Below are 26,900 nucleotides of genomic sequence, written 5' to 3' on the forward strand. Positions count from 1 at the left end.
AAAAAAAAAGTTCTATATAACTGCTGTCAACCATATGCGTAAAGGGATCAAATTCATCAAATATGATCGCCAATCACCTCCTGGAAGATAATGGATATTTTTTTCATGTGAGAAAACTATTTTCTGACTTTAAGGGGGTGAATCAAAAATTAACTTCTTCTGTTATATTCAAAAAACAAAAGATATATGCATGAAAAACGAATAAAGATTTTTTTGACTCGATTATATACAGGTGTTGATTATATACAGTGAAAAGAAATCCGAGACTGTTCAAAAAGTATCGCGACGTTCGAATTTACGCTGGTAAGTTATATTCGATTCCTTTTGACGAAAAATCCCGCGGCGGAACGGGAATCGAAGTAATCGAATGTGGGACGCTAACCACTTGGCCACGGGAGCACCGCGGCTTACAGATATTCGATTCTAGTTTTTTTTGTGGCATTATGTTGGTACTCATGTCTCTCACTTATACTGACAAGTACGGCTATTTTGAATGTTCAGTTAATTTTTGACAACTGCTTTTCCTACACGTGTTTTTATTCATCTTCGATTTTTTCCTATTGCCTATCTCTAGAGAAATCCCTTCGTAGTGCTGAAGCAAAATCGGCTATGGCTATAGAATGAGATAGAGTGGACCACTCTATCTACAAGAGCTGTTCTAAAAGTATCACGAGTTTTGTACACCCACGGATTACTTATATTAAACGTTAACGTAAACGATAAACGTTGTTTCGCTCCAAGGTAGGTTCACAGATATCACAATCAACATTTGGAATGTGTTCGCGCACTTAATTTTGTTTTTCGCACAAAATTTGATAGATTTTTTAATCCATTTTTGCAATAGGCAAAAATCGAAGATGAACCCGAAGATGTAAGAAAAGCAGTTGTCAAAAATTAACTGAACATTCAAAATAGCCGTACTTGTCTGCATAAGTGAGCGACATCCGTACCAACGTAATGCCACAAAAAAAAACTAGAATCGAATATACGTAACGCGCGGTGCTCCCGTGGCCGAGTGGTTAGCGTCATGCAGGGGGTTCGGGTTCGATTCCGAGCCTCACCAATTCTTGTCAAGCCATGCTCCACCTGGTCCAATCACCTCGCTCGCTGGGCAACCTTTTCTTCCTGTCTCCACCGGATTCGATGCGAACTTCTTGTATGCCCATGAGCGTCCGCGGGATAATCGAAGACCGCCCGAAGTGGAGCGGTGATTGCCCGAACTGGGCATACCACACACTTATGAAGACGCAAAACAACCGATGCTTTGAGTATAGAAAGGGACTGAAAGTTTGCCTCAGCTTAGATCCACTATTTATATCTTAGTGCAAATTTTCCCTTTTCGTTCTGTTCTTGTGTGTTAAGGAACTCTAACCCGAAGTCCCTCTTTCTCATTTTCTCCGTTCCAATCCGTCATTGTTGATAGTTTATGAGAAAACGTTCCTCGAATTCTTTGTCAAAACCGACAACAAATATGTGGCTTGCCCTGTTGATGGTTTAGACAGAGAATTCGAGAAACGTTTTCTCATAAATGATCATTAATGAGAGATTGGAAGGGAGACTACGAGAAAGAGGGACGAATAACCTTCGAATTAAAGGAACTTCGGAACGAAATGTTGAAGTTCGTGCAAAATGTTGATGTACGCGATAAAACACCCAATGCAAAATATTAGCTCAATCGGACATCATTCACTAGTGCCGCAGACGTTAAAATTTGAATTTTTTTAGAACCGAAAAATCGCCCAAGGGGGGAGTTTAGGACACCGGGGTTTTGAAAAAAATGGATGCCCGAAACGAAACGTCGAAATTAACTGTTATCTCGAAATTTTTTTGTCAAAAATTGACTTTTTGTTTTCTGTCTGAAAAATCGAGTTTTGACAAAAAAAAAATTCGACGATTCATACAATTCCAAATCATTTGGCATATTTTTTTCCAAAACACCATTTTCATGTATTCTTCCAACCCAACGGAGTCTAGATCTGTTTTACTGCATCAAATGCCTTAAGTGCCCGAAATATGATTCAGAACGGTACTCCCCCCCCCCCCCCTTTTCCCCTTGTTGGATGTGAACCAATGGACACAGATTATTTTGAACTATTGTGGTATACCCCTTTTTTATACTACATCTGAAGGAGTAGACTGAAAGCTATAGCGAGATAAGTGCCAATCAGGAATAATCTGTTTGATAACCATATTTCCTTGGGCTCCAGAATAGCTTTATCGAGGTGTGGAAGTCTGCGTCTAGTTAGAGCTCCGCAGTTACAGAGCAAATGTTCCGAGGTTTCGCTTTCGGCATTACAAAAGCAACAAATATCATCTTGTGCAAATTATTCGATACAATATTAATCGATTATATTTTCAGATATTCGATTATTTGAATTAATCGAACGATTAACCGACGTCTCTATGTGTGCCATTCTGTTATGAAATTAACACTCCTATACTCGCGCATTGGTCTGTCAGACCGAGAAATCAATAATTCGATCATTTCTCAGAATATATCAACACTACGACTTTGCGATTCTCTCTAGCTTCGTTATTCGTCGTTCGTCATCGTTTAGCGTATCTCATGTGTTGGTAAGAAGGGGACGTGTGTCACTTTTTTTACACTTTTGGTCTGACACACCGACGCGAATATAGGAGTAACTTTTTTGGACAAGTGCCTTTTTCATATTCTAGAATATTGTTGAATGAAATGTATAAATTAATGTTAGTGGCGTGGAATATTTATTGAATATAATGCAGAAGATCATTACCGGACTATTCTTATTTGATTTCAGTCCCTTTTGTAACTGGATTGAACGGATCCATATATTAACTATTCGTCGATATATTCGATAAATCGTTAAATTCATACGTTCAAAAGCAAAATATAAATGTTTGACTTTCGTATAGTTATTCGCTAAATATAATGGTCATACATCTACACACTTGTGAAAGAATTTTACTTGTGGAAGAATTGTAAACAGTAAACTATAAACTAATCGGTAGCTTATGGTAATTTTCGGGGACACTTTTTTATAATGGACAATATCGACAAGAAAACAAGAAAAAGAAAAGGAAGTTCCTAGAAATCCTTTTATATCATCTTTTTATGCCCCATCTAAAAAAAGGCATTAATTCTTAGTTTACCAAGAAAACGGAGACAAAGAATATTAGAAATATGCAAACTTTATATTCCAGAACCTTTATCATCTGGTAATTATCTAGAAGGTCGTTATACATTCTTCTCTTCCATAAAAGACCCGAAATACACCCAACAACTGCATGAAGTGTAAAAAAATATGTTTGTTTCGAGCATGCAGTTATGCTATGTTCTGATTCTTACTCCAATGAAACCACAATCGATTAATACGTTTTTATGTTATTTTATAGCTCTTTATACTTCCATGAATTATATTCAGTTACTTACTTTTAATGAACAACAGTGAGAAATTCAAATCTCGATATTTATGTTGCAGTATCAAAAAATACTCTACTTTAAAGGAGGCTGAATCAGATGACAATTAAAACATAATAAAGACGAAGAAAACATATTTTTTTGAGTTTTTTCATTCAATCATACCCTCTTTCTCAAATGAATGCCAATAAAGCCTGAAAAACACACAATGGCAACATTACAGAGAAGTTCAATTTTCGGTCTGTGACACCGTGCGCGAGTATACGTGTTATGATTTTGCACGCGAGTACAGGAGGGTTAAAGCGAGGAGGGATGTGAGGTTGAAACTGCATGAGCATCTGGTTGCGTTCAGCATAATAATCTCTGCCATCTGCTACAAACAGGAATATAATTTTATGGCTTACATGTTAAAGCATATACTTCCCATTTTCAATCATCTTAGGTAGTATTCCTCAAAAGAATCGTCAAATTCGAATTCATTGTCATCGCTAGAGTCGAAACCGCACTCTGAAATAGCACATTTTGCAATCCTTCACATCATTCAGACCAACATTTTTCACTGATCGGTTCAGTCAGAGTGGACCAAGTTCATTTCTTAATATACAGGCAAACCTTTTTTTTGCGCGGGGGATAGGGACCGCACAAAAAAGTCGCATAAAAAAATCGTGCTAAACTTCACCAGCAGCTTTCAAAAATCGTGTTCGGTACACATTTTAAAAAAAACCTTTTTTTGTGCGGTAGATAGGGACCGCATAAAAAAAGTTTCCCCCAAGAAAATAACTGAAATTCATGCCATTCACCGTTCAATTTCGTTTTGTTTCCCTGCTTTGCGATGAGACACTTTGCCTTTTCGTTTACACGTGGCTGTTTTGTGCTTTTAGTTGCATGTCGAAACGTGTTGCTGCTAGAAATTATGTCATGCAAAAACTTAGAGCATTTGATGAGAGGAGGGGAATGATTTCAGAAGTGGATAATTGAGACGCAAATATTCTTTTTTCGCACTGAAATGCATATAAACCATCGAAAAAAACTGAATAGACGATAACTTCGTCAAATATGCTTTTTTCATACACCACACAAAAAAAATCGCACAAAAAAAACAGCACAAGAACAGAAAACTGCACAAAAAAATCACACCAAAAAAAATTCGCGCAAAAAAACCGCACAAAAACAGGTTTTACTGTACTCCAAATGTGTACCTTATACATTAACGGGTTCAAGCACATTTCAACAACCTATTAGCTTCCAAAAAAAGTTTTGTTGGTTTGAATTCGGCGCTTGTAAATTGTTTAATTTTAATATACAAATGATTCACATATGGTCCACTCTGCCTGCACATGATATACAGTCAAATCGCCACGGTCTGCATACTATGAGAAATTTTCGTTGATCAATCATAACAATTTCGATCCATCATTCCTGCTGTATGCGTGATTTTTCAAATCTTATAATGTGGGGTGTAGTTTAGGAAATGCTTAATCAAATGCAATCAATAATTCGATTTTTTGAATTTTGCGGCTTGTCCCCTCTGACTTAACACCGACCATATAGTATTGACATGTTGACAACGCGTAATTTTAAAACACAAACTCATACTTATCATGTATCAATTTATTTAACATTTATCTATATACACGTTTCCTGTCTTAATCCCACCACTCTCACTAGTTGTTTTTGTTGTTTTCTGAATTTGATTTTTTTCAACTTCTGCCACTGTCGAGTTTGATTTCCTCTAAGCTAAAACAAAAACAAAACCCTACCACTGCTGCACACTCGCTAACTCACTTAGCTCTTCCTCTCTCTCGCTTTCCTCGATTCACTGAAACTACATTAAACTATCAAGTTTTGTTTTCTCAGTCCTGTTTTTGCTTAACTACACTTTGAACAATAATGGGATGTGGGATAAGGATGGGAGTGACAAGAAAAAAAGTATAAAAAACTAACATTCCAAAATTTACAATTTTTGTTAACGAGATGATGGAGTCCATCCTCATATCCTACTCTGGTGATTTGGATGTTTGGGATGGGGCTGATGTTTGTTGGGAGGGTGCGACTGGTGGGTGAAATGGGAACTACTGCTTTTACTACTGTTATTACTATTACTACTTCCGCTACTGCTACCACCGCTTTGACTGCTTCCTCCGCTATTGTTGGTAGAACTATTGCTACTACTACTACTGCTACTGGCTTGTTGTGGATGGTGGTGTAGTCGCGAATGTCGAGTCGATAGATGATTTGGGTGCGACGATGACGCGGGATGACTCGCGCTTGCGTTATTGACGTAGTTCAGTTTCGCCTGCTGTTGCTTGTGCTGTTGTTTCTCCTCCTCTCGTTTCATCGCTTCTAACCGATTGTCCCACCACTCCTGGATACTGTCCGCCATCTTTTTCCGCCGAAACCGAAGCGCTTCCTTGACACACATCTCGATGAAGGCAGTTTTAATCTGAAGGTCGCCTTTTATAAGCTGCAGATGCTCCAGCAGTAGGGAGTAATTTCTCCCCGGTCGTCGGATATCTTTGAATACTATCGAGCGAGTTTCGAAATTCTCCTGTCGGATTTGTTCTTTTTCTTCGGCCGTAAGAGGGCGGGGAACCTTACGCGTGGGGGCGGCTGGCTTGGGGGTAACAACAGGAACATGTTCACCATTCACCAAAACACGTTCGCCCACGTTCTCTAGCTTCGGAGGTGGAATCTCGGCTTTGATTGATTTCGCCACCTTCACCGGTTTTATTACTTCCGGTTCGGGAGGAGGTTCTTCCGGTGTCGCGTAGCTGTTGCCACCGTTGTGACATGTCTTGAGAATATTGGAGATTTCCAGCACATCGTTCATATCGTTCGACGCGCTGATCGGTGCCGAACTGACAGAGCTACTGGTTATGGTACTGCTGCTGCTGCTGCTCGTGCTGGAGCTTACGTGCGGGCTGGGGATTGGAATAGTTTGAGGCACTCCCGCCGAACTGAGATGATGATGGTGGGGGAGGTGAATATGCTGCTGCTGGTGATGGTGATGGTAAATGATACTGATAGGGGCAGGTTGCATGTATTCCTGGCTTGCTGGAGACCCAGGATCGTTAGGTGGTCCCGCACCTATACTTCCACCCTCGTCTGGACCTTCAATGAACTCCCGAACGTGAGCATTGATTGGACTTTCCTCGTCTTTATCGTTGGGAAACTCGAAGTCCACCACCAACCGATCATCGTGATCATCGTCAAGTTCCGCTTCCGACCCTAAACTGCCTATCACAGATACGCTATCATCATCCGAGGACGAGAAGTCCGATAAAGAACTCGTTTCCGACGTGACACTAGACGACGATGAGCTCACACTCAACCCTGTACACTTCCGCTTAAAGATGTAATCTTTCCTAATTGGTCCCGCCTTGCGCTTCCGACTCAGTCTTGCGTTTGGATCGACTCGACTTTTCAGTGCCCCCGCGCTGATATCACCCCGACTTCCTCCCCCCTTCATTGGTGCCGCTTCGTTCAGATCCGCTTCATCCACCATAACCATGTTTTTGTCCTTCTTGTACGGGTTGCCAAACATGTGCTGCCTCACGTTCGTCGGTTCCAACTCTCTGAGGGGCGTTTCCTTGTTCTTCAGATACTCCTGGTAGTTACCCATGTCGGCAATCGGCAAACAATGCCCGCTGTCCTTCGTGTACATCGTTATTCCGCTCGTTGGCAACCGGAAGAAGTTCTCTCGCATCCGAGCAATCTCATCGATCAAATCCCGCCGAGGGATGTCGAACGGATTACGATAGTTCTTCGTCGAAGCGGGCCGCATCACAGTTGGCACCACGATCGTGTAATTGTCGAAACTGGCTATATCTGCGTGCAGTTTATTGAACGCATCCTTGAGCATCGGATGGGACACCAAGTCACGCTTGAGCGGTTGCCCTGGGTTAAGCTTCACCGTCTCCAGCTGATGGTAAGCGGGTTTGGGTTGCTTAAGCTGTTTGAACACCCGCAGGCACAGATTTTCCTGGTCCTGTTTCGCCGTGCTCTTCATCTGTTTCAGGTAATTCGCTACCGCCGGACTTAGATAGCTGTCCAAGTTCTCCGGAAGAATATACTGCACCAATTGGTAGGGTACGTTTGGTGTCGTCGCCAACGCTCGCCTCAAAAACGGGCAGTAGTATTGTGGAATTGATTTAACATAGTTGCTAAACTTGTACATCCAATCGTTCGGCGGATTAAGATTGTATTTATGAAATAAATCGTTAATCAGAGGCAGAAACGTCTGGTAGTTGTACGGAAGCACGTACAAATTCACCACGGTCATCGTACTGCTCGGCTTCAGGAAGCCGAAAGGCATCTCGATCACATGCATCCCGCTGGAAACGATCAGCGGCCACACCTTGTTGGTTTCCTTCTTGGAGAGGATTTGCAGCGTCAGCGGACTCGGTTCCAGTTCGTACTTATCGATGGGAAAGTTTCGCAACATCACCGGCTCGTCGCAGCAAGGGGTGATTATTTTGATCTTCGGATGGGCATCCCTCGGCGGTAGGCTACTGGACTTGGGATCCGGCCAGTAGGGCTCCGGTATGGGCCAAAAACCCACGGGAAAGGTTTTCTGCTGAGGATGTTTCTGCACGTATATCATCCGCTTGATAGACTGGAACTGCAGATCGGCTCCCCCATTCTCCCCGTTATTTGTCGTCAACAGCTGGTCGAAATGTATCACCACGCCCGGTTGTACTTTTTGCACTAAACTCTCAATACACTGATTCAGTACATATTGTGACCGGATTTTGTACGATCGACCTCCAGTTACCTACAATGGGTAAACGAACAATTTTAGAATACTGTGTTACACTCCGTGATAAAAAAAAACAAGGGAATACGAACAACAGAGATAATCCTAGAGAAAAAAGTGATAAGACATCATGAGTATACCTATGATAACTTTTTTTACGCGTTTTTTGTCACAGAAAAAGAAGTGCAAATTTGTTTTAAATTTACTAGCTGACTTGGTAAACGTTTTTCTATCATACATTTTAATTCTAGTGAATATTTTGCTTGATAAATAAAATATATCTAATGTATTGTAAGTCTTGATGAAACAGATATATTTTGGTCGGATACCGGGTACATGATATCCGACAGACGGTATTCGGCTCTTTATTTGTGAATACCAAACTGGGAGAAACTGCATGTTTGCATCAAGAAAAAGAGATTAGAGAAAGTAGAGAGTAGAAAGAGTAGAGAGTAGAGAGTAGTGAGAGTGGAGAGAAGAGAGAACAAAGTACAGAGTAGATAGTAGGAAATGAAGAGTAGAGAGTTGAAATTCAAAGTCAAAATTGGAAGAGCAACAATTGATCGCAGAGAAAGAGTAGATGTTCGAGACATAGAGATATTTGGACTAAAAAAGAAACATTGAAAAAAAAGAAAAGAAAATAAGTTGCGAGATTCTGTTTGAGTGCAACAGCAAAGCTATTCCAATGACTTTGCGGTAAACTCATTAAAACATAGAATTGGGCCGCTAGTTTGCATCAAGAAAATGATGATTTACATTTTAGGAAGAAATGAACATATCTTCCTCTGGAATGGAGAGGGGGGCCCATAAAAATAATACACATATTCCAACCAAACATGACAACTCAAATATTTCGGAAAAAATCTGAAGGAAAATGGGAAAATTCGGAAAATTCAATTCGCCTATGTTCTAAAATTACATAATGACAAGCTTTGTTAGACCATTCGATGTTTGCGCTAACGAAATTGATCTTTGTTCAAAAGTGGGAATTAATTTTAATGTGATAAAATGTACTGTTATATCTTTTTCTATCTATATAAATATAAATGGATCGCCGAATGTGTTGATAAGAACAAATCTCGAGAAATAAATTGTACGATTTAGGGCTGTCTTTTATCCATCATATTTTCTGTATCAAACATTTGTTCCATGTAACGGAGAAACATGTTATTTGAAAGTGGTTCAAAAATCTTGAACGAGAATTGTGTCTGAAAATAATATGATATTATAATGTCGAGTTTTGGTAAAAGTACTAGGAATTTTATAGTAAAAGGTAATTTTGAAAGGTAGACTTGAAGATCAATCAATGAACAGTTTTGCGTTTGGACCCACGAACGTGCTCTTAGTAAGAAAACGTAAAAGTGAGAGCGAAAAATAAATTTTGGGCGAGACGAAGTTTGCCGGGTCAGCTAGTATATATATAAAAATGGATTTCTGTCTGTCTGATTCTTATGGACTCGAAAATTACTGAACCGATCGCTATGAAAATTGGTATATAGGGGTTTTTGGGGTCGAGGAAGGTTCTTATGATAGTTCGAGAGGTTAGACACTCCACCTCCTGTCTAAGGGAGAGCTGCCATATAAATGAAATATAAGTTTCTGCATTACTCGAGAATTAATCAAGCAAATGAAACCAAATTTGGCATGTGGAGGTTTTAGGGTGCAATAAATGTTTCTATGGTGGTTAGACTCTCCACTCCCTCTTGAAGGGGGCGGGGGGGTCTGCCATACAAATGAAACACAAATTTCTGCATTACTCGAGGATTAATCAAGCAAATGAAACCAAATTTGGCATGTGGAGGTTTTAGGGTGCAATAAATGTTTCTATGGTGGTTAGACTCTCCACCCCTTCTTGAAGGGGGCGGGGGGGGTCTGCCATACAAATGAAACACAAATTTCTGCATTCCTCGAGAATTCATCAAGCAAATGAAACCAAACTAGGCACATTGCGGTTTTAGGATGCAATAAATGTTTCTATGATGGTAAAACTCTCCACCCACCTCTCTAAGGGGGGCCTGCCATACAAATGAAACTCAAATTTCTGCATTACTCGAGAATTAATCAAGCAAATGGAACCAAATTTTGCATGTGGAGGTTTTAGGGTGCAATAAATGTTTTCACTGTGGTTAGACATTCCACCCCCTTTCTCTAAGGGGGGCCATACAAATGAAACTCAAATTTCTGCATTACTCGAGAGTTATTCAAGCAAATGGAACAAATTTTGCATGTGGAGGTTTCAAGGTGCAATAAATGATTCTATGGTGGTTAGAAACTCCTCCCCCTCTCTTAGGCGGGGCTGCCATACAAATGAAACACAAATTTCTGCATAACTCGAGAATTAATCAAGCAAATGAAATCAAATTTGACATGTGGAGGTTTTAGGATGCAATCAATGTTTTTACGGTGGTTAGACAATCCACGCTCTCTCTCTCTAAGGGAGAGCTGTCATACAAAATTCAACGTGGTTGATTAGAAGATCAATCAATGAACAGTTCTGCGATTGGGCCCATGAACTTGCTCATAGTAAGAAAACGTGAATGTTTGAAGGTATTGATAACAAAAAACAAATTTTGAGCGGGACGAAGTTTGCCAGGTCAGCTAGTACTGAATAATTTTATTTCAGGTATTGAATTGCCATTTAACAGTAGCGATGTTGAATATAATTTCTTTATTTGCAACATCCTTAAATTCAACTTTAATTGATATAAGTGACGTTTGATGTGGCATACGATCTACGAAAACTGGCTTTACAAGGCGGCATGCCAGCTTTACCTGCCATAGCTTCCAATCAAATGGAAAATATATGGAAAACCTCGAAGAAACCAACAAAAAGTTAAAAATTAATAAAACAAAAGAAAAGAGATGAAAGACAGAGAACAAAGAGTTGAAGGTTGTCGCCAAAACATGAAAAAACGAGCAGACGACGATTGAATGACCTAATAGTTGAGTATTGTTGAGTTGATAAAAACAAAACTTCTTTGTGTGGCATTTATACCCATGTTTTTCTGCGTCAAAATATTTCTAGTCTACTTGTGACAAGGGTTGCCAACTATAATTTTGAAAAATCAGGGAGAATGAAAATAAAAATCAGGATAAATCGGAATAGTTTATATTGGGTTTACCGAAAAGTTAATGTCGATGTTTGGGAAAACAAAAGCATCATTTTCAATCAAAGCATCATAATTTAATTTTATATCCATAGTTCTGTATCACAATCTTTCGCTATCTTTCACACAGCTTAAATATTCTATCCTTCCAGAACATGTTTGCTTCCTCGTCGAAGACTGCTGCGTGTCATACATATGAGAAACAGGTTGCTTGGCTCAATTCCAAATCTCACCAGAAACAGAGTATATCTTCCTTCGGGCGGAGATCGGATATGTAAAAGAATTAATAAGCATGGTATAAATCCTCGCATAAGCGGAAATGCTAGTGTTGCACCTGACTTTTTGATCGTTTATATTTTTTCCGAAAATCCTAGAGCATCACTACAGTCAATTGCAGAGAAATCAATATTCAAATTTTCACTGAATTCATCATCCATGCTTTGGAATGAATCTTTACTCGACAAATGAGGAAAGCATATCAGCAGTGAGGACTTATTGATTTTTTCCTAATTTTTATATCTAGTACTGTTATAGATATATTTACCATAGTCCCATAATTAAAGCTGATTCTACTTTGAATCAGACGAACAAATTATATATAAAATCTTTTTATATTGACAGTGGATTCGAAATTTTTCTTTTGAGTAATTTTGGAAAACCACGAAACAATTGAGGGTATAGATAAAAAAAGTGAATTGCAGATTTGGGTCTAGAGAATTTAAAATCATGTATGATATATCCAAGTGCAAACCGGAGAACTATCATGACAGAAAACTTTGGCATATTTATTACGAATAATGTAAGGAATACAAAAATCAGGAAAAATCAGGATAAATTGAGTGTTCGTCAGGATATCAGGGAGCGTGCTAAAAAGTCTGGGAAATCCTGAAAAATCAGGAAGGTTGGCATCTCTGCTTGTGACATATTACATTTGTCTCCAGGATTATTTCTGTTACTTCCTTGCTGATTTTACCGAAAATCGTCACACTCATGGCAAATCGATTCACCACTTACCTCACACATCTTCTCGATCATCGACTCATCATGCGGCACTTTCCCATCAACCCGTTCATCCGCTCGGTTCCCACTCATTCGGAGCACTAACGAAAACAATCGTTGATCCCACCGGAAGGGTTCCTTCGTCAGCTTCGTCCCCGGAACTTGTGTATGCAGCGGGAGGATAATCTCCTGATGTACCCCATTCCGAAACGAATACTTGCCACCATCGGTCAACACGATAATCACCGACGGTTCCAGATAGAACGGACACCGACCCTGTCCGTACGTATCGATGCCACTCTGCATCCGGTTCAAATTCAACAGATCGAACGCATTCTTCAGGGCCTCGCCCATCGAGGTGAGCCCGTTGCTTTGCAAATTTTTCAGCTCATTCATAAACGTGGCGTGATTTTCCTTCCAGCCAGCCTTCACATTGTTCGGTGGGTCCTCGAACGTGAGCAGCATGTATCGATCGCCCATACAGTCCTGCGACCGCTGGCGGTATTTGAGAAACGTCTCGACCGCTCCCTTCGCAATGTCCAGGTAGCTCTTCTGGACACCATTCACGTGAGCCTTCTGGCACATCGACGCCGAGGTGTCCACCAGAAACAGGATAATCGTCATTTCACGATGCCTCGTTCAGATGCAGCGAGCGGTACTGTTAAAGGCACAGATAATGAGAGCAAAATCATTCCCCAACCACTGCTCCGTCACCGTCGCCAGCAGCAGCGCCACCACCAGCCTCTAGCATAAGGGGGGAGCAAAACGTCGTACGGGATTCGCGGTCGTCGGCGACGTCGTTGTGTTCCGGTCAACTGAGATGCGCTCGCTCTGCTCAATCAAGGTTACCTGTAGTGTAAATCTGTGGGGGGAAAAGGGAAATTAGTCACTTCTCAGCCAGATATGGAATGCTGCTCTATATGGGCTGGGGTCGAAAATAGGATTAACAACTGAGTCAATTCAGTAATTTAGTAATTCAGTTGTATTTTTTTCTCCGTGTTAAGGTAATATAATATCTGATCTAACGGTTTCGCTACAGAATCGTTCAAACATTTGCATCGCAATCTATGATACGTCCCGGACCTGTCAGAAGTCGAGAAGGGATGTTCCCAATCCCTTTTGCAGATCTATACCATCGCCAAGTCGTCCGAACTCAGCACAAAATGTGCTCTGTAGTTATTACAAGAACGTCAGAGGTATTAACTCATGCGTTTTTCATTAACACACAACTACGAACACTAGACGCGAAGAACATGATAATCTTTTTCCACATCAGAAGATGTCATGTTCCTTCAAAGGCAACTGGATTTCTTTGCAGCCTGGTGCGAGGTGAATAGGATTCATAGCCAGCTATGAAAGCCGCTGTTAGTTCAGCAACTTAGACACTCTGGAAGTGCGTAGGAACACTGCCCGAGCTATGGTGATATCTGAAGCTTTATCTTCAAGAATCGACTGTCCTGCAATTCTCCCAAGGACCAATCTGCTGGCTCACCCCAGGCAGCTTCGAAATGCTGCTCTTCTCTGGTCCCCCAACTGGCGAGCAAACTACGGTGTTAATGATGCCTCTATCTCTAGAAATCGGTGTTTTCAAAACATTTTTTGTATGCCAAATATAGTCAAAAATCGACTCTCTGGAACTTTTTATTTTTCTTGGAATGCGAGACAAAACGTATAGTTTAGAAAGCAAATGAAAATAAGTCCATTCGATTTCTCATACGAGACTTCCTGCGAAATGATGATTTGCACAATAAAATACCCAATGCGGAATATTAGCTCAATCGGACTTCAATTACTAGTGTCGCAAACGTCAAAATTGGATTTTTTTGAAAACCGAAAAATCACCCAGGGAGAGTACACTGAATTCTTTTTTTACACGACTAATGCGTGCACGCAAAAAAAAATCGCGTATTTTCAAGAAAATCGCGTAAAACATTGCCCCATCACTGGCGCGCTCTCGTGACAACCACACTCGCACACGCTCTCGCAGAATTTCTTTCTTCTCTTTCTCTTTCCAACGAAGCGACGGTAGGCAGTGCCAAATCGCACAATTTCAAGAAAATCACGTAAAAAAATCGCGGAATTTAGAAATAATCGCGTAATTCCGAGTGAATCGCGTAAAATAATCAACATTTTTAAGAATGTTCCGTTTGAAAATTCGGAGGTCACTCCGAATTGGTACTCTGGTACTCTTCGGTACTCTAATGCGTATACATAACATATGAAGATTTAATTGATTTGTGCGATCACAAAATCTTCATATGAATCTGACACCACTTCTTGAATGGTCTATCTACCCATAAGTAGTATTGCAACCATCCACTACCCAGTCAGCAGGCTTTATTCCGATGAGGAACATAGCACGTACTTTTTGCTATACAGTCACGACTAGCAAAATCATGAGCCGAAATGTCCTATTCAGCTTTCTTCAAATCCGAAGTCTCCAGAATCCCAAACTTAAACTGAACCTCCAGATCTCAGTGTCGGCGACGATACAATGGCCAGAAAACGCCATTTAGAGGAACCCGGGACAAGAGTGTCCCTCTGATTATTCTGCCTATTTCCATCTTTTACAATTATTTAACTACAGAACTTTGCACACACGTACGCACACAAATATCCATATATCGATGGGTTGAAGCAACTAAATATACACACACTTATCTCCGTTCTGCGCTCTGCTCAACAGAATGTTAATATTGCCAGTCTACATTAGCGTAGCTATCATCCTTTGTGGAGAGAGTTTTCCTACCGTCATGCGAAACCAAATCACTGACAAAATTCCAGAACATTTATTTTCTTGGTGAGCTGACGATAGGCTAGCTTGATGATTCCCCACGCAATTGTGTAGCTCAGAACCTTAATGCAATGATTGCAATGCTAGAGACATAAGCGAGTGAGTAATTTGGTCGCGTCCAAAGCTCAATCCGAAACGAAGACATGTGATGACGCAAAACAAGGAAGAACAAGCGATTGTCATTGCATTGAATACAGAACGATACTGAAAGTTTGCCTTCCTTCCTTGCTTGAGACTTTAAACTTCTTCAGTTCATTCGTCTCTAACCTTCAAAAAGTCACTTGGAAAACTTTACTTTATCCATCATATTACTCCTCCATCCCCATTGCCTTGAAGAAGGCATTCGATCCCTTGCCGTCCAGCTCGCCCAGCAACGATGTTGTTCAGTCGATTTCCTCACGAAGAATGAAAGTTTGTCTCAGCGAGATCCACTGTTAATATTCTAGGCAAATATTCCCATTCGTTCTCCTTTCCTTTGTTCACTTTACATCTTACGATTCCCCTCCGTTGCTCGTAGATAAGTTGCTCGTTATTGACAGCTCTGTTCGGGAAAGCACACAAATGGACAGAACAAATGTATGAGGAAATGGGAATGCTTCCAATTTTCATCAATTTAAACCATACACAGACTATGGGATTGTAATGTATAGCATATGAAACAAATCTTAGGGAATTTCCGATTCATTTGGTATATAAATCCCCAAAATCCGTTCGCGGCAAAAATAGTTGTCAACGTTAACTTTATTTCATAAAAACGTGACCTGTTTTCTGATTTGGCACCCTTAATGAAAGACGTAGTTCTACGTCAATAATACATAATCTTTCAAGTAACGAAATAATGCTCCATCTCTCGACGGATCATCACTCAGGACGTCCCATACATTCCCGCTGATCCTGTACATGTGTTCGGATCCTCGTACTTCATGCAGACGCACAAGACGCAATGGCCTGGCCACTTGTACCCATGGATGTCTGGCCTTGGGTGCACCGATGGCGTCGATGGCACTCGCCGATTCGGAGACGACCAGCAGCGGCTCTGTTGATGGAATCGTAGCTGCCACGTAGATTGCGGCTACTTCAGCCGAAAAGACCAAGCAAACCAGCTCCCGATGATCCCTTACAGCCGTCCGTGTATTTGATCTCGTGGAAACGGTATTTTCCTGCTGTTATTGCCTTGAAAGTCTGTCGCAGGCCTACCAAGCTCGCTAGAGCGAACATTGTTCCTGATATCGTTTTCCCCTCGAACCTTCAATTATTTGCCCCAATCCAGACTTGTTTTGCCATCGTGGGGAGGTTGGTGGTTGAAACCCGCTGCAAGATGATGTTACTAAATATAGTCAGATATGTTTTCTCCTTACTGCTGGGTTTTGCAAGAATACTTGACGTCTTGGATACAATCGCCGAATCGTTGAGTAAGTCGAAAGGGGGTTGCTCTACTTCAACGCATACATACTGCTGCCGTGGGTGACAGCTGACCAGATATAGTCTGTAATGCTTCATAATAAATTGGTGCCAGTATTTTTTGACGTGGGACTGCGTCTAACCGGAATATATGGGGGAAAACGAAATCCTAAACACAGAGCATATAGGAAAAACGAAAGATTCGAATGATTATAACTTGAACATTTCTTAATAAATTGGAAAGATGTTTGCATCCAATAATAGGAAATATTTCTACGCATCTATCACAATTAATAAAATGTTATTTTTCCTCAGATAAGCAATTGAATAACTGTAAAATGTCAAGTGCTATCTAAACGCCCTAGTATGGCAGTTTCTGTTTTCAATCAGCTGCCAAAACATACCTCATTAAACTCGAGCGAATTCAGTATCTTTGTCTCCGTATTGCTTTGGGATGTATGCCCTCAACGCATACCATGAGTCTCGAGGTTTTGACAGGCGTACTCCCACTAAAAGATCGCTTCAATTTATTATCTCTTCGGTTCCTCATCCGGTGTAAGGTTTTGAACCCATTGGTGATCGGAAATTTTGAGCAACTGAGCGAGCTTAATTTTCATTATGGATTTATGAGCTCATATCATGAATTCTTCTCCATGCAGGTTGATCCTTCTTCGTGTAGTCCCAACAGTGTTTGTTTCCCTGACTACCTCTGTGCATTTTGATCTGTTCATGAAGGAGAAAATCCATGATATTCCAGATTATCTTCTATCGGGGATCGTTCCTACGATCTTCAATGCAAAGTATGGGCGTATCAATTGTGATAACTGATGGGTCCTCTATGAATCCACAGTCCACAGGATTTGGAGTGTTCAACGTATTTTTTAGCACCTCACACAGTCTTCAGTATCATTGCTCAGTATATATTGCTGAATTGGCAGCGATATACTGGGCGCTGGACAGCGTCGCCTCACGACCTGTTGAACACTATTACATTGTAACGGATAGTCTTAGCTCTGTCGAAGCTATCCGTTCAGTGAGACCGGAAAAGCACTCGCCGTACTTCCTTGAGAGAATACGACAAATTTTGAGTGCTTTATCCAGACGCTGTTATGTCATCACCTTTGTTTGGGTCCCTTTACATTGCTCTATTCCGGGTAATGAGAGGGCTGACTCATTAGCAAAGGTGGGTGCGATTGAAGGCGACATTTATCAGCATCAAATCGCCTTGAATGAATTTTATTCTTTAGTGCGTAAAAATACAATCGCTAACTGGCAACGCAGGTAGAACGAAGATGAATTGGGCCGGTGATTTCACTCAATTATCCCTAAGGTTAGCCTTAAGCCATGGTTCAAAAGTCTGGACTTGAGTCGGGACTTTATGCGGACCTTCTCTCGGCTCATGTCCAATCACTGTTCGTTAGATGCGCTACTAATTCGTATTAATCTTGCCGGCAGCAATATCTGTGTTTGTGGCCAAGGTTGCCACGACATCGGACACGTTGTTTGATCGTGCGAGGGATATGTTGTTGCCAGATCGAATTTAGAAAACTCTCTTCGGGCCAGAGGAAGGCAGCCCAATGTACCGGTGAGAGATGTGTTGTTTCGGCTAGATCTTGATTACATGGTCCAAATATATGTTTTCCTTAAAACTATCGATCTTCGAGTGTGATTGTTCTTACATCCTTTTCCCCTCCTTTTCGTCCTCTGCGAGCTAACGGTTTCCTTCCATTAGAATAAGTTAAATTGTAATACATATTAGATGTAATGATTGTTTTTAAGAATTGAGTGTGAAGTGTGAATGTGAATGTGAATGAGAATGTGAGTATAAGTGTAAACATTGTTACAATCTCCTTACATCCCATCCTTTTCCTAATGAAAATGTGTCACACTCGGGTCGACCGCGAGTAATCGGTTTCCTATTTTATTAACCATAGAATTAAGGAAACATGTTAATATATGCTAGTAGAAATATAGTTAAGAGTTTGGCTCCTTTAAACTTATGTAACTGAGCCTGTAAAAATAAACAATTTAATAAAAAAAAAATCTAAACGCCCTAACTGCCCCGTTTTGATTGGCCCGATTTATGGTTTCCCTAACACAGCCAACAATACCAAGGTACCCGGGGAAATTGACATTGCGAATACATGCAAGTTACGGTAACTTTTGCTCCCACCGTCATGTGCGTCCTAAAAGCCATTAAAACCAAGGTGCCTTACCGTGACCGCAAATCACCATATGACTGCTCTTCTGCGGTCATATTTGTTTGAACGATTTGCATTCTGCATTCGTGATTAGTCGTGTTCACTCTCCGTATATTTGATAAGTCTAATGAGGGCTGATCTTCTCCAGTCATTTCCCGAGTGTATCCAGTAAACATTTCTGGTCTCAGGAACATCATTTGTTGGGAGAGTAACCTTTGGCCAGGTTTTCTGCAGCACCATGTCGGATAGTAATACGATGGAGACTTGCACATTCGACTTTTTCCTTGCCATAGCTGGTCACATCGTTGAGTCATGCTTCGGGACGAGTTTTTGCACGATGCGATTCAATTTTCACTTTAACATTATTTAGTGAGGCTCGCTGAACTTCTGATCCCCTTGTCGTGAGGCTCACTGTACTTCGGATCCCCTTGTCGTTCGGGAAAAAAGCCATAAGTTCAAACTAAATCCGATTCCATACGAATACACAATTCCACTGCCCCCTTTTAATAATGCTATCTAGAATTTAAAGCGCTAGACTTCTTATTCGTCTTCTTCAAAGGCACTAACATTCCGAACTAACAAGCTTCTTTGTCTCTACGTAGTATTCCTTGCGTAGTTTGTTTAATTAGTACTTAGTTGAGATTTCTGAGCCAAATAACAGGCCTTGATTACATTGAGTGATAAATTTGAAAATACGAGTGTACCAGTGCATGTCGGAAGAAACTTATTTGACGAAAATTCCCCCGGTCAGAACTGAAATGGAACCACGCAAACTACTCAGCCGCGGGGACCCCAGCTTTCGAATCTTGGGTATAATCATGAATTTGAATATGACTCTTTGATCATAATTACTAAAATACTAAAACAAAAGCCATTCGACGAATAAAAAGGCAATAAATAAACCATTCTCAATCATCTCTGCGCAGAATTTTACTAAAAGCGTCTCCAAAGATTAGAGCATGCATGTCAGTCCGCGCTACAGATCCGAAAACAACTTTAACCCAGTTACGTGTATCCAGCAGTTGTCTCACCAGCAAACTTTAGCGCCATTTAAAGGGAAGAGCGATGTGGCTGCAATCATGTTATGGTCAACAAACGCGTCAGCTAACGCGTGCTGCCCCCACTAACGCGATGTAGATTTACACTGTCTTTAGCATTCTTCGTTATCATCATTGCTTAACACTTCATGGTTCGTGGCATAAAAATTTGCTCTTCTCTGCCCCTACAAAGCAAGCCAATGCAGCAAGGTATCGAAACAGTCTGCATCTGCGATCGCTTTCCGTCCAAATTCAAACACCTGACGACCTCGCACTGGAGTAAACATACACTTCACACTTTATTCCAATTTAATTATGTAAGGTAACAAGGTAATTAACATTTGCTTCCACAACGCGAAAGCGCATCTCAAGTAAATGATTTGCTTAACCCACCATTCAAAACATTGTCATTGAAAGACAACCCCGCCGCAGCAGCAATAAAACAAATCGCTGCCTCTGGCCGCCCCTATCGATGACACTTTCGAATACTGCTGCTGCTGCTACTGCAGTTAGTGAAGCTTCTCGGATTCTGAGCTGATTAGGGGAGCCAATCGTTAAAAGTTCACACGCATTTGTTTACAATACTACTCTCGGTGCGCCTGCCGCGTTCAATGGCACATTGACAGTTGGCAGGCAGGTTTCCTACGTGTGCCAGTGCTGCCGAGAAAAGGGAAACTGATTTTGATTTGTTAACATTTTTTTCAATTCGATTGTTTGTATATTTTTCAGTTTTCTATCGAACTAAACATCTTTTATATGTTTTTGTAGAGATTAGAAAAAATGAAACACACAAAACAAAACAAAAATTATTGCAGAATTCCGGGTTGAGGTGTTCAACATCAAGAATCCGGATGAAATTACAATGAAATTCACTAACTACCCTTATCGAGAATTGCAATTAAGCTTGCGTAAGTAAATCAATTCCGACATACAATACAAGGTACGCCTTTTTGTATTCGTTTAAAATTGTGGCATTCCGGAAGTGTGCTTCGTACGTGTGATTTTTTGTTGTTGAATTTACGGTATCTACCGAGAACGGAATGCATCAATCTCACAATACGTCAAAGAGTGATCTTCCAATATCAGATCACGCACATCTATATCGTCTGGGTATAGACGCCAATATTGAGCGTACTTCACGAAAATTCTCCTAAAGCACATGACGACAAGGGACGAGTACGAGGAAGGTAAGAGGTGTTTTATCGCTAAAAGTTACGCTAAAAGAAAACGTGTTATTCGAAGGTTTCAAAGTTATTCGTGAAGAAGTTTAGGTTTCAATTCAATTTTTGGGCCTCATTTGTTTCCAAATCACACAATCTGCGCTGTGTGTCAATTCCAGAACTCAAACGATTACTGGAGAATCTTATCTCAGAGTTTTGAAGCATTTGATGTCCAAAATTGACCCGGATATCACAATCCAGGAAGTTGGCCTCTTCTACACAATAATATGCCGAGCCACAAGTTATTGTGCATATTTTTTACTCCAAATAGTGTTTTTGTAAATAAATAGTGTTAATGTAAATAAAAAATTTGCAAAATTATCTACATGATCAAATAAAGTGCCTGATATCATGATATTATTCACTACTGCTTAATGGGTTTCATGATAAATGTATCAAAGTTCCTCCAGGCTATCGTCGGGACTATGTGGAAAATAGAGCATAACCACCAAGATCATCTCCGCACCATTGATTCTGCCAAATAACTAAACCACGCAGGCTAACGCCCGATTTGTATGCAACAATGCTGTTTGCTGTGAAGTGATGAAATGAAGCAAAAGTGTCGAATAAAATCGAAAAAACATATCGATTTCATTCGCGAAATTGTTTGCCTTTTTACTATCTTCACCAGTCTTCCAGGCAACAAAATGCTGGATAAATTATATCCCGTTATATAGCATATAACGTACTAACGATTTTACGTAATATGGGTTTGAAAAACTCAAATTTTCGTTAGATGTCTTATTTGCAATTTCGTAGAGACAGTACATAAATCAAAGGCATAGTCCAACGTCAAAAAGCAAAATCAAAAAATGAGATCTTCGACGAATAGCATCCCGTATTGTCCGCTCAACTCGAGTCGTCGTCGTTGTTCAAAGCTTCGTGTTAATGTCATCTTGTTGATTTAAAATATCGGTATCCCATCGTCCTGCGTTTGTCTTCAGAAATAGTTATGCGACTCCGCCAAAACTGCTTAAGCAATGTATGCTCAAAACTGAATTCATTAATTTCAATTCAGAAATTGGTTCTAGTGATTTTAGTGAAACATAATCATTGAACTTCACATCAATCTCCGGAAAAAAAATCATAGTAAAACATTTCAAAACCGAACCTCTTCTGAAATGCGATATTTCGCTTGGCCTGACAGAGCTTGGAACCAAATCGAGTCGAGACGAATTGCTTGACTTGTCATATTGAATAGAGTCCTACAATGTAGCTAAAATATGTTGGAAAACACAAAAAAAAAAATTGGAAACAAGTTTAAAAATTTGAGGTTGGCAAAGTCGAACGAAATGTTCGATTTCCAACTTTTAGTTTTCATTGAATATTAATTGCTTTCTCCGAACTAGTTATCAGTTGCATAAAAAAACTCTTTAATACTATCGATTATAACTTGTTTATTCATACAACTGGTAAATTATTCGGAAAAAGTTATTAATATTTCTCCTTGTAAATATTGATTAACCCCCAGAAGAACATCGACACAGTTCAAATTTTGCGTGGATGAAAATGGATGAGATGGCTGGATTCACAGTATTGCCTTCTATGAGCGTTTTGCAAAATCGACCTTTTCTATGGTTGTTTCGAATCTCTCTTCGCCAAAAGTATCATTTATTGTCAGTCATTGTCATTCAGATTTCTATTTGTGGTGATATTTGCTTGGATTACGTCCGATTAATAGACCCGTTAAGTAAGCTGCATGTTATTCTGTTACAAGGCGTTATGAGTAATTTGGATTGTCTTGGTGTTGCTCTCCAAGGTTTCAATCATCGATATTTCTCAAGTTATGAGCTCCGATTTCAAACAAGCTGTAGAACAAATATTCGTACATGTTAGAATGCCATGTATTTCTGCTGTAGACCTATCTCATTGGAATTGACATGTCAATCCCAGGTCCAGTAATCCTAGCTCCTAAAGTTATCCTGGACGAGTTTTAGGACCATAATTTTCCCATACGCTGCGATTGAATTTAATCACTTTAAAGGGAACATTGTTTCCACCCAGTCTTCATTCATGCTTACTAAGGTGTTCAGTTGAAGTCTTTCAGGATTTGTAAATGCCCCTTGAGATCTTCTAGAAAATGTTTCGCACGTTTAAGCCTAAGAACACCCTTATCCGCTTCAAGTTGCACATAATGGTGCAAGGATAGAAAGTGTAATAGAGCCTCTAAGGCTCTATGGAAGGTGCGCTGGGCATCGTAAGCAGTTTTTGATAAGCATGCCAGACGTTGTAGTTTATCGAGCTTTTCCCGAGTAAATATTTATGTTTGTCTAGGTCTCACTATTGCCGAGTATATCCAGTTAATCATTTTCGGTTTTAGTCCCAACTTTTCCACGAATCTACTACAAGTCGAAAGAGTAGTATGAGCTTTAGATATTGCATACTTCAATTGGTCGTTCCAATTTGACCTTTGGTCAAACATGACAAAAATAAATTTAAAATATTGAGAATATTAAAAAAACATGGTGCCAAAATCGAAGCATTGTGGAGTTTTTGACGAATAGCTATTCAAAGCTACAAAGCCGTAAATATTTTTGGCTGAGAAAAGGAAAAACATTTTAAAGATTTATAATTAAATTAAATTGAAGCCATCTGGCGTAGTGGTAACATCCGTACTTTTCACGCTAAAGGTCCCGAGTGCAATTATCACTCCCGACATTCTTTCCGACATATTAATTACACCAGCCAAAAGTGTTGGAAAGCACTATAATACAGAAATAAAATTAAATTTAATTCATTTAAAGATTTCAAATGGTTTATATTTAAGATTTTGTAGCAACCCACCACCACCACGCATAGAACATTCCTCGAGTGATAGAAAATAATATAATGTAACAAATTTGAACGGGCTTCAATCCGAATTTTTTTCTCGATTCCAAAATTTCAATGAAAGAATTTAATTTATAGTGTCCAACATAAGTAAGTTATGAACCAAGTTAATTTCATTATTCTAACAAAACAATACAATTGTGCTCCCTTGGCCGAGTGGTTAGCGTCATAACTAACATGCCGGGTGTTCGGGTTCGATTCCCGTTCTGGTCGGGGGATTTTTTCGTCAAAGAAATTTCCTCCGACTTGCACTGTGATCACGCGTATTCTAGAGCTTGCCACTCAGAATGCATTCAAGGCGTGTTATTTGGCATAGAAATCTCAACTAAGTACTAATAAAAATGACGCAAGTAATACTACGTTGAGACGGCGAAGTTCCTCTAGGAACGTTAGTGCCATTGAAGAAGAAGAAGAAGAACAAAACAATAGACGTAGATAATTTGTGTTACTAATATATTTCACCACCGCGTAAAACTTCTGGAGATAGATTATTGAAATCGATATGTTTCAATGATAAAACTCATTTAACAGAGTATAAAATGCGAGGTGGCATTCCAAAGTTAGTAGAACTATCCAAAAATAACACCATATAAATGACTATCTTGGTTCGGAAAGCATTTTCTACATTGGAATGCGGTCAAAATTCACATCATTCCATAACATTTTAACTTGACATACGAAAATATGACGAAAAAAAATCGGGAGAACTAAATATCCGAAGATCGGGTTTTCAAAAGGACACTGTTAATTCCATCTACTCAAAAAACTATTAGTCATATAAGCAGTGCACCATTGAAACGTTAAGAGATTATCAACGTTTGAATATTATTTCAACGAAAATAACTGAATTAATATAAAAATCCCCTAAAATTCACGCAGTATGATAAATATTTGAAGTAGGTAAGACATCTAATCATCATTGTACATTTTCAAAGGTCAATTGAAGGAATGTAACATAAATAATCACGGTGAGTAGTACAATTACAAAAAAAACGCGGTAAAGCACATTATGTTCGATCATGTATATAAAAGGAACTTAGCGAGTGAAGTGGCATCACTTCAAAACAATCCTGATACCGCACAACTTCATATCATTAGATAAGAAAAAACCAACAGCAAAATTTGCAGAATATTTATAAATCAAAACAACACTAATATTTCTAAAAACAACTTCTAGAACGCAAATAAAAATCGGTAACACTGCACAAGGAAATTTAAAAAAACATGCTCACCCAAGCCACAAACCCGTTAGTGGTCTTTGAACAAAAACATTCACGTTCCAAGTCACAAAATAAAACTTCTCGGAACGCTCGTCAAGTAGCGCTAAATGACATTCACCTTTAGATTTGCAAAATATTTTCACTTTTATTCTCTTCACAGCCCTCACGACTCACGGCTCGCGCTATGAGCCAACCGACCAAAACAGCAGAGCTGTCGTCGATCGAAAAGGCGCTGCTCACATGCGAATGAACGAAAGCTGCTAAGCCAACCGAATCTGGCCCATCCCGACCCGAAACGACATTGGAGCAAGTGAGACAGACATTCGCCTCGTAGTAACCCTCTCACCTGCGAGAACTCCTGAATTAAGAAATCCCACCAAGAAGAGATGTGTGTGAGAGAGTGTGTGCAGAGGAAAAAATATTCCCATTTTTCAAATACCTAGCCTCGAACGCAACAAATCCACCCTCGTCGGGACCGCCTGCTAATCCACCGGATGTCCCAGACTGCTCGGGTCGCTTCCTATGGCACCTAGGGAATCGAATCGACAGCTTTTGAGCGAGAAAAATCTCCACCATACAGCAATCGCGAACGAAACGATACGGAATCCTGCTTGTTTTGAACCGTTCTCTTCCACTACTAGTTGACAACTGACAGACGGAGAGTCCGTGGCTCTCTACTCGTTTGTTCCTACACTCGACCGAAGAACTGTGCAATAAAGAAGCGTAGTTGATTTTTTGCTAGTTCCCTTTCGCTCGCTCCTACCGTGCAATGCTGTTCTGAAGAGTTGGCTTCATTTGCTGTCTCGTTTTCCCACGCGGGTAAAATGTAAGACGGTGAAATGCGTCATCGGTGATTTTGATTTCTTGACACAGGGGTGCAGTATTCGGTAAAAAGGTAAAAACAGATATAGGGGTATGCGAATGAAAAAATTATTACCACTCTCGGGGTGGACATTAATAAATTTTATCAATTTTAGTTTCTTTCTTTGCTTCGACTTTTTTTCATTTAATGTAAGGCGTCGTGCACAAATTACGTAACGCGATAAGGGGGGGGGGATCTAGGTTGCGTTACTTTCTGTGTATTAGAGATAGGAAATTGCGTTACGTAGGGGTGGAGGAGGGGGTCCAAAATCCGGATTTTTAGTGTTACGTAATTTGTGCACGACGCCTAAAGCGATTTGTTACTGTTATCTAGTGTATCTATTTAACTCATTTTGATTTTTATTTATTTTTATTTATTTATTTTATTTCTATCAAAAATAATAATACAAATAGCCTTCTAATGGCTCTCAAAGTATGTATTACTGTCGTTTTCTATGGTGAATTCCATTACATAAAAGCTTTTTACAATCTTTTCTGAATGTAGCTAGTGAAGTTGTTGCTTTAATCGCACGTGGTAGGCTGTTCCATAGCGTCATTGCTCGATATTCGAAAGAAACTCTTAAAAATTTGTTTCGCACATTGAAAATAGCAAACTATGAGTTCGTGGAAGAGATGACGTAACGAAAAAGTTTTCCATGTATTATGGGGCGTTTTTTTAAAATTTCAAATGTCATTGTGCACGTTCGAAGATCTAAATATTCGCTATAACTACAATTGAGTATTAATTGGTCAATCTATTAAGTCCATACACAAATCTGGTAATACAGGGTGGGCCATTTAAAGTGGAAGGATTTGTTTTTGCAATAGCAAAGTAAAAAAGTGGAATTTAAATTTTTTTTTCAAATTCATTTATTTTGGTCCAAGGATATTTGTTCTAACTACTTTTTGACTATGATATCTCGTAAATGACCGCCTCTGGCCTTGACCGCAAAATGTGCCCTTTTTTCGGCATTTTCCATCACTTTGCCTAATGTTTCGGCCGATATGGCAGCAATTTCTTGTTGGATATTGTCTTTCAAGCCAGCCAGGGTCCTTGGTTTACCAGTGTATACCTTGG

At 39.9% G+C, this 26,900-nt stretch overlaps 1 protein-coding gene across 3 annotated transcripts; it reads right to left on the minus strand.

Annotated features, from left to right (window-relative positions):
• Positions 1–5,001: 5,001 nt before the first annotated feature.
• On the minus strand, positions 5,002–25,599 carry LOC129781823 (integrator complex subunit 6). Of its 3 annotated transcripts, none has more exons than XM_055789374.1 (3): positions 25,401–25,599; positions 12,275–13,121; positions 5,002–8,171 (listed from the first exon to the last, which is right to left on the minus strand). In XM_055789374.1, the coding sequence occupies exons 2-3, from the start codon at positions 12,881–12,883 to the stop codon at positions 5,388–5,390; spliced, it is 3,393 nt and encodes a 1,130-aa protein (XP_055645349.1). In that variant the 5' UTR covers positions 12,884–13,121; positions 25,401–25,599; the 3' UTR covers positions 5,002–5,387. The 3 variants fall into 3 exon arrangements, with proteins under 3 accessions (XP_055645349.1, XP_055645350.1, XP_055645351.1); XM_055789375.1 differs by lacking the exon at positions 25,401–25,599 and adding an exon at positions 20,086–20,287; XM_055789376.1 differs by lacking the exon at positions 25,401–25,599 and adding an exon at positions 19,687–19,985.
• Between the last annotated feature and the right edge of the window lie 1,301 nt (positions 25,600–26,900).

This window comes from Toxorhynchites rutilus, unplaced genomic scaffold, assembly GCF_029784135.1.
Source record: "Toxorhynchites rutilus septentrionalis strain SRP unplaced genomic scaffold, ASM2978413v1 HiC_scaffold_22, whole genome shotgun sequence".
Classification (NCBI taxonomy): domain Eukaryota; kingdom Metazoa; phylum Arthropoda; class Insecta; order Diptera; family Culicidae; genus Toxorhynchites; species Toxorhynchites rutilus.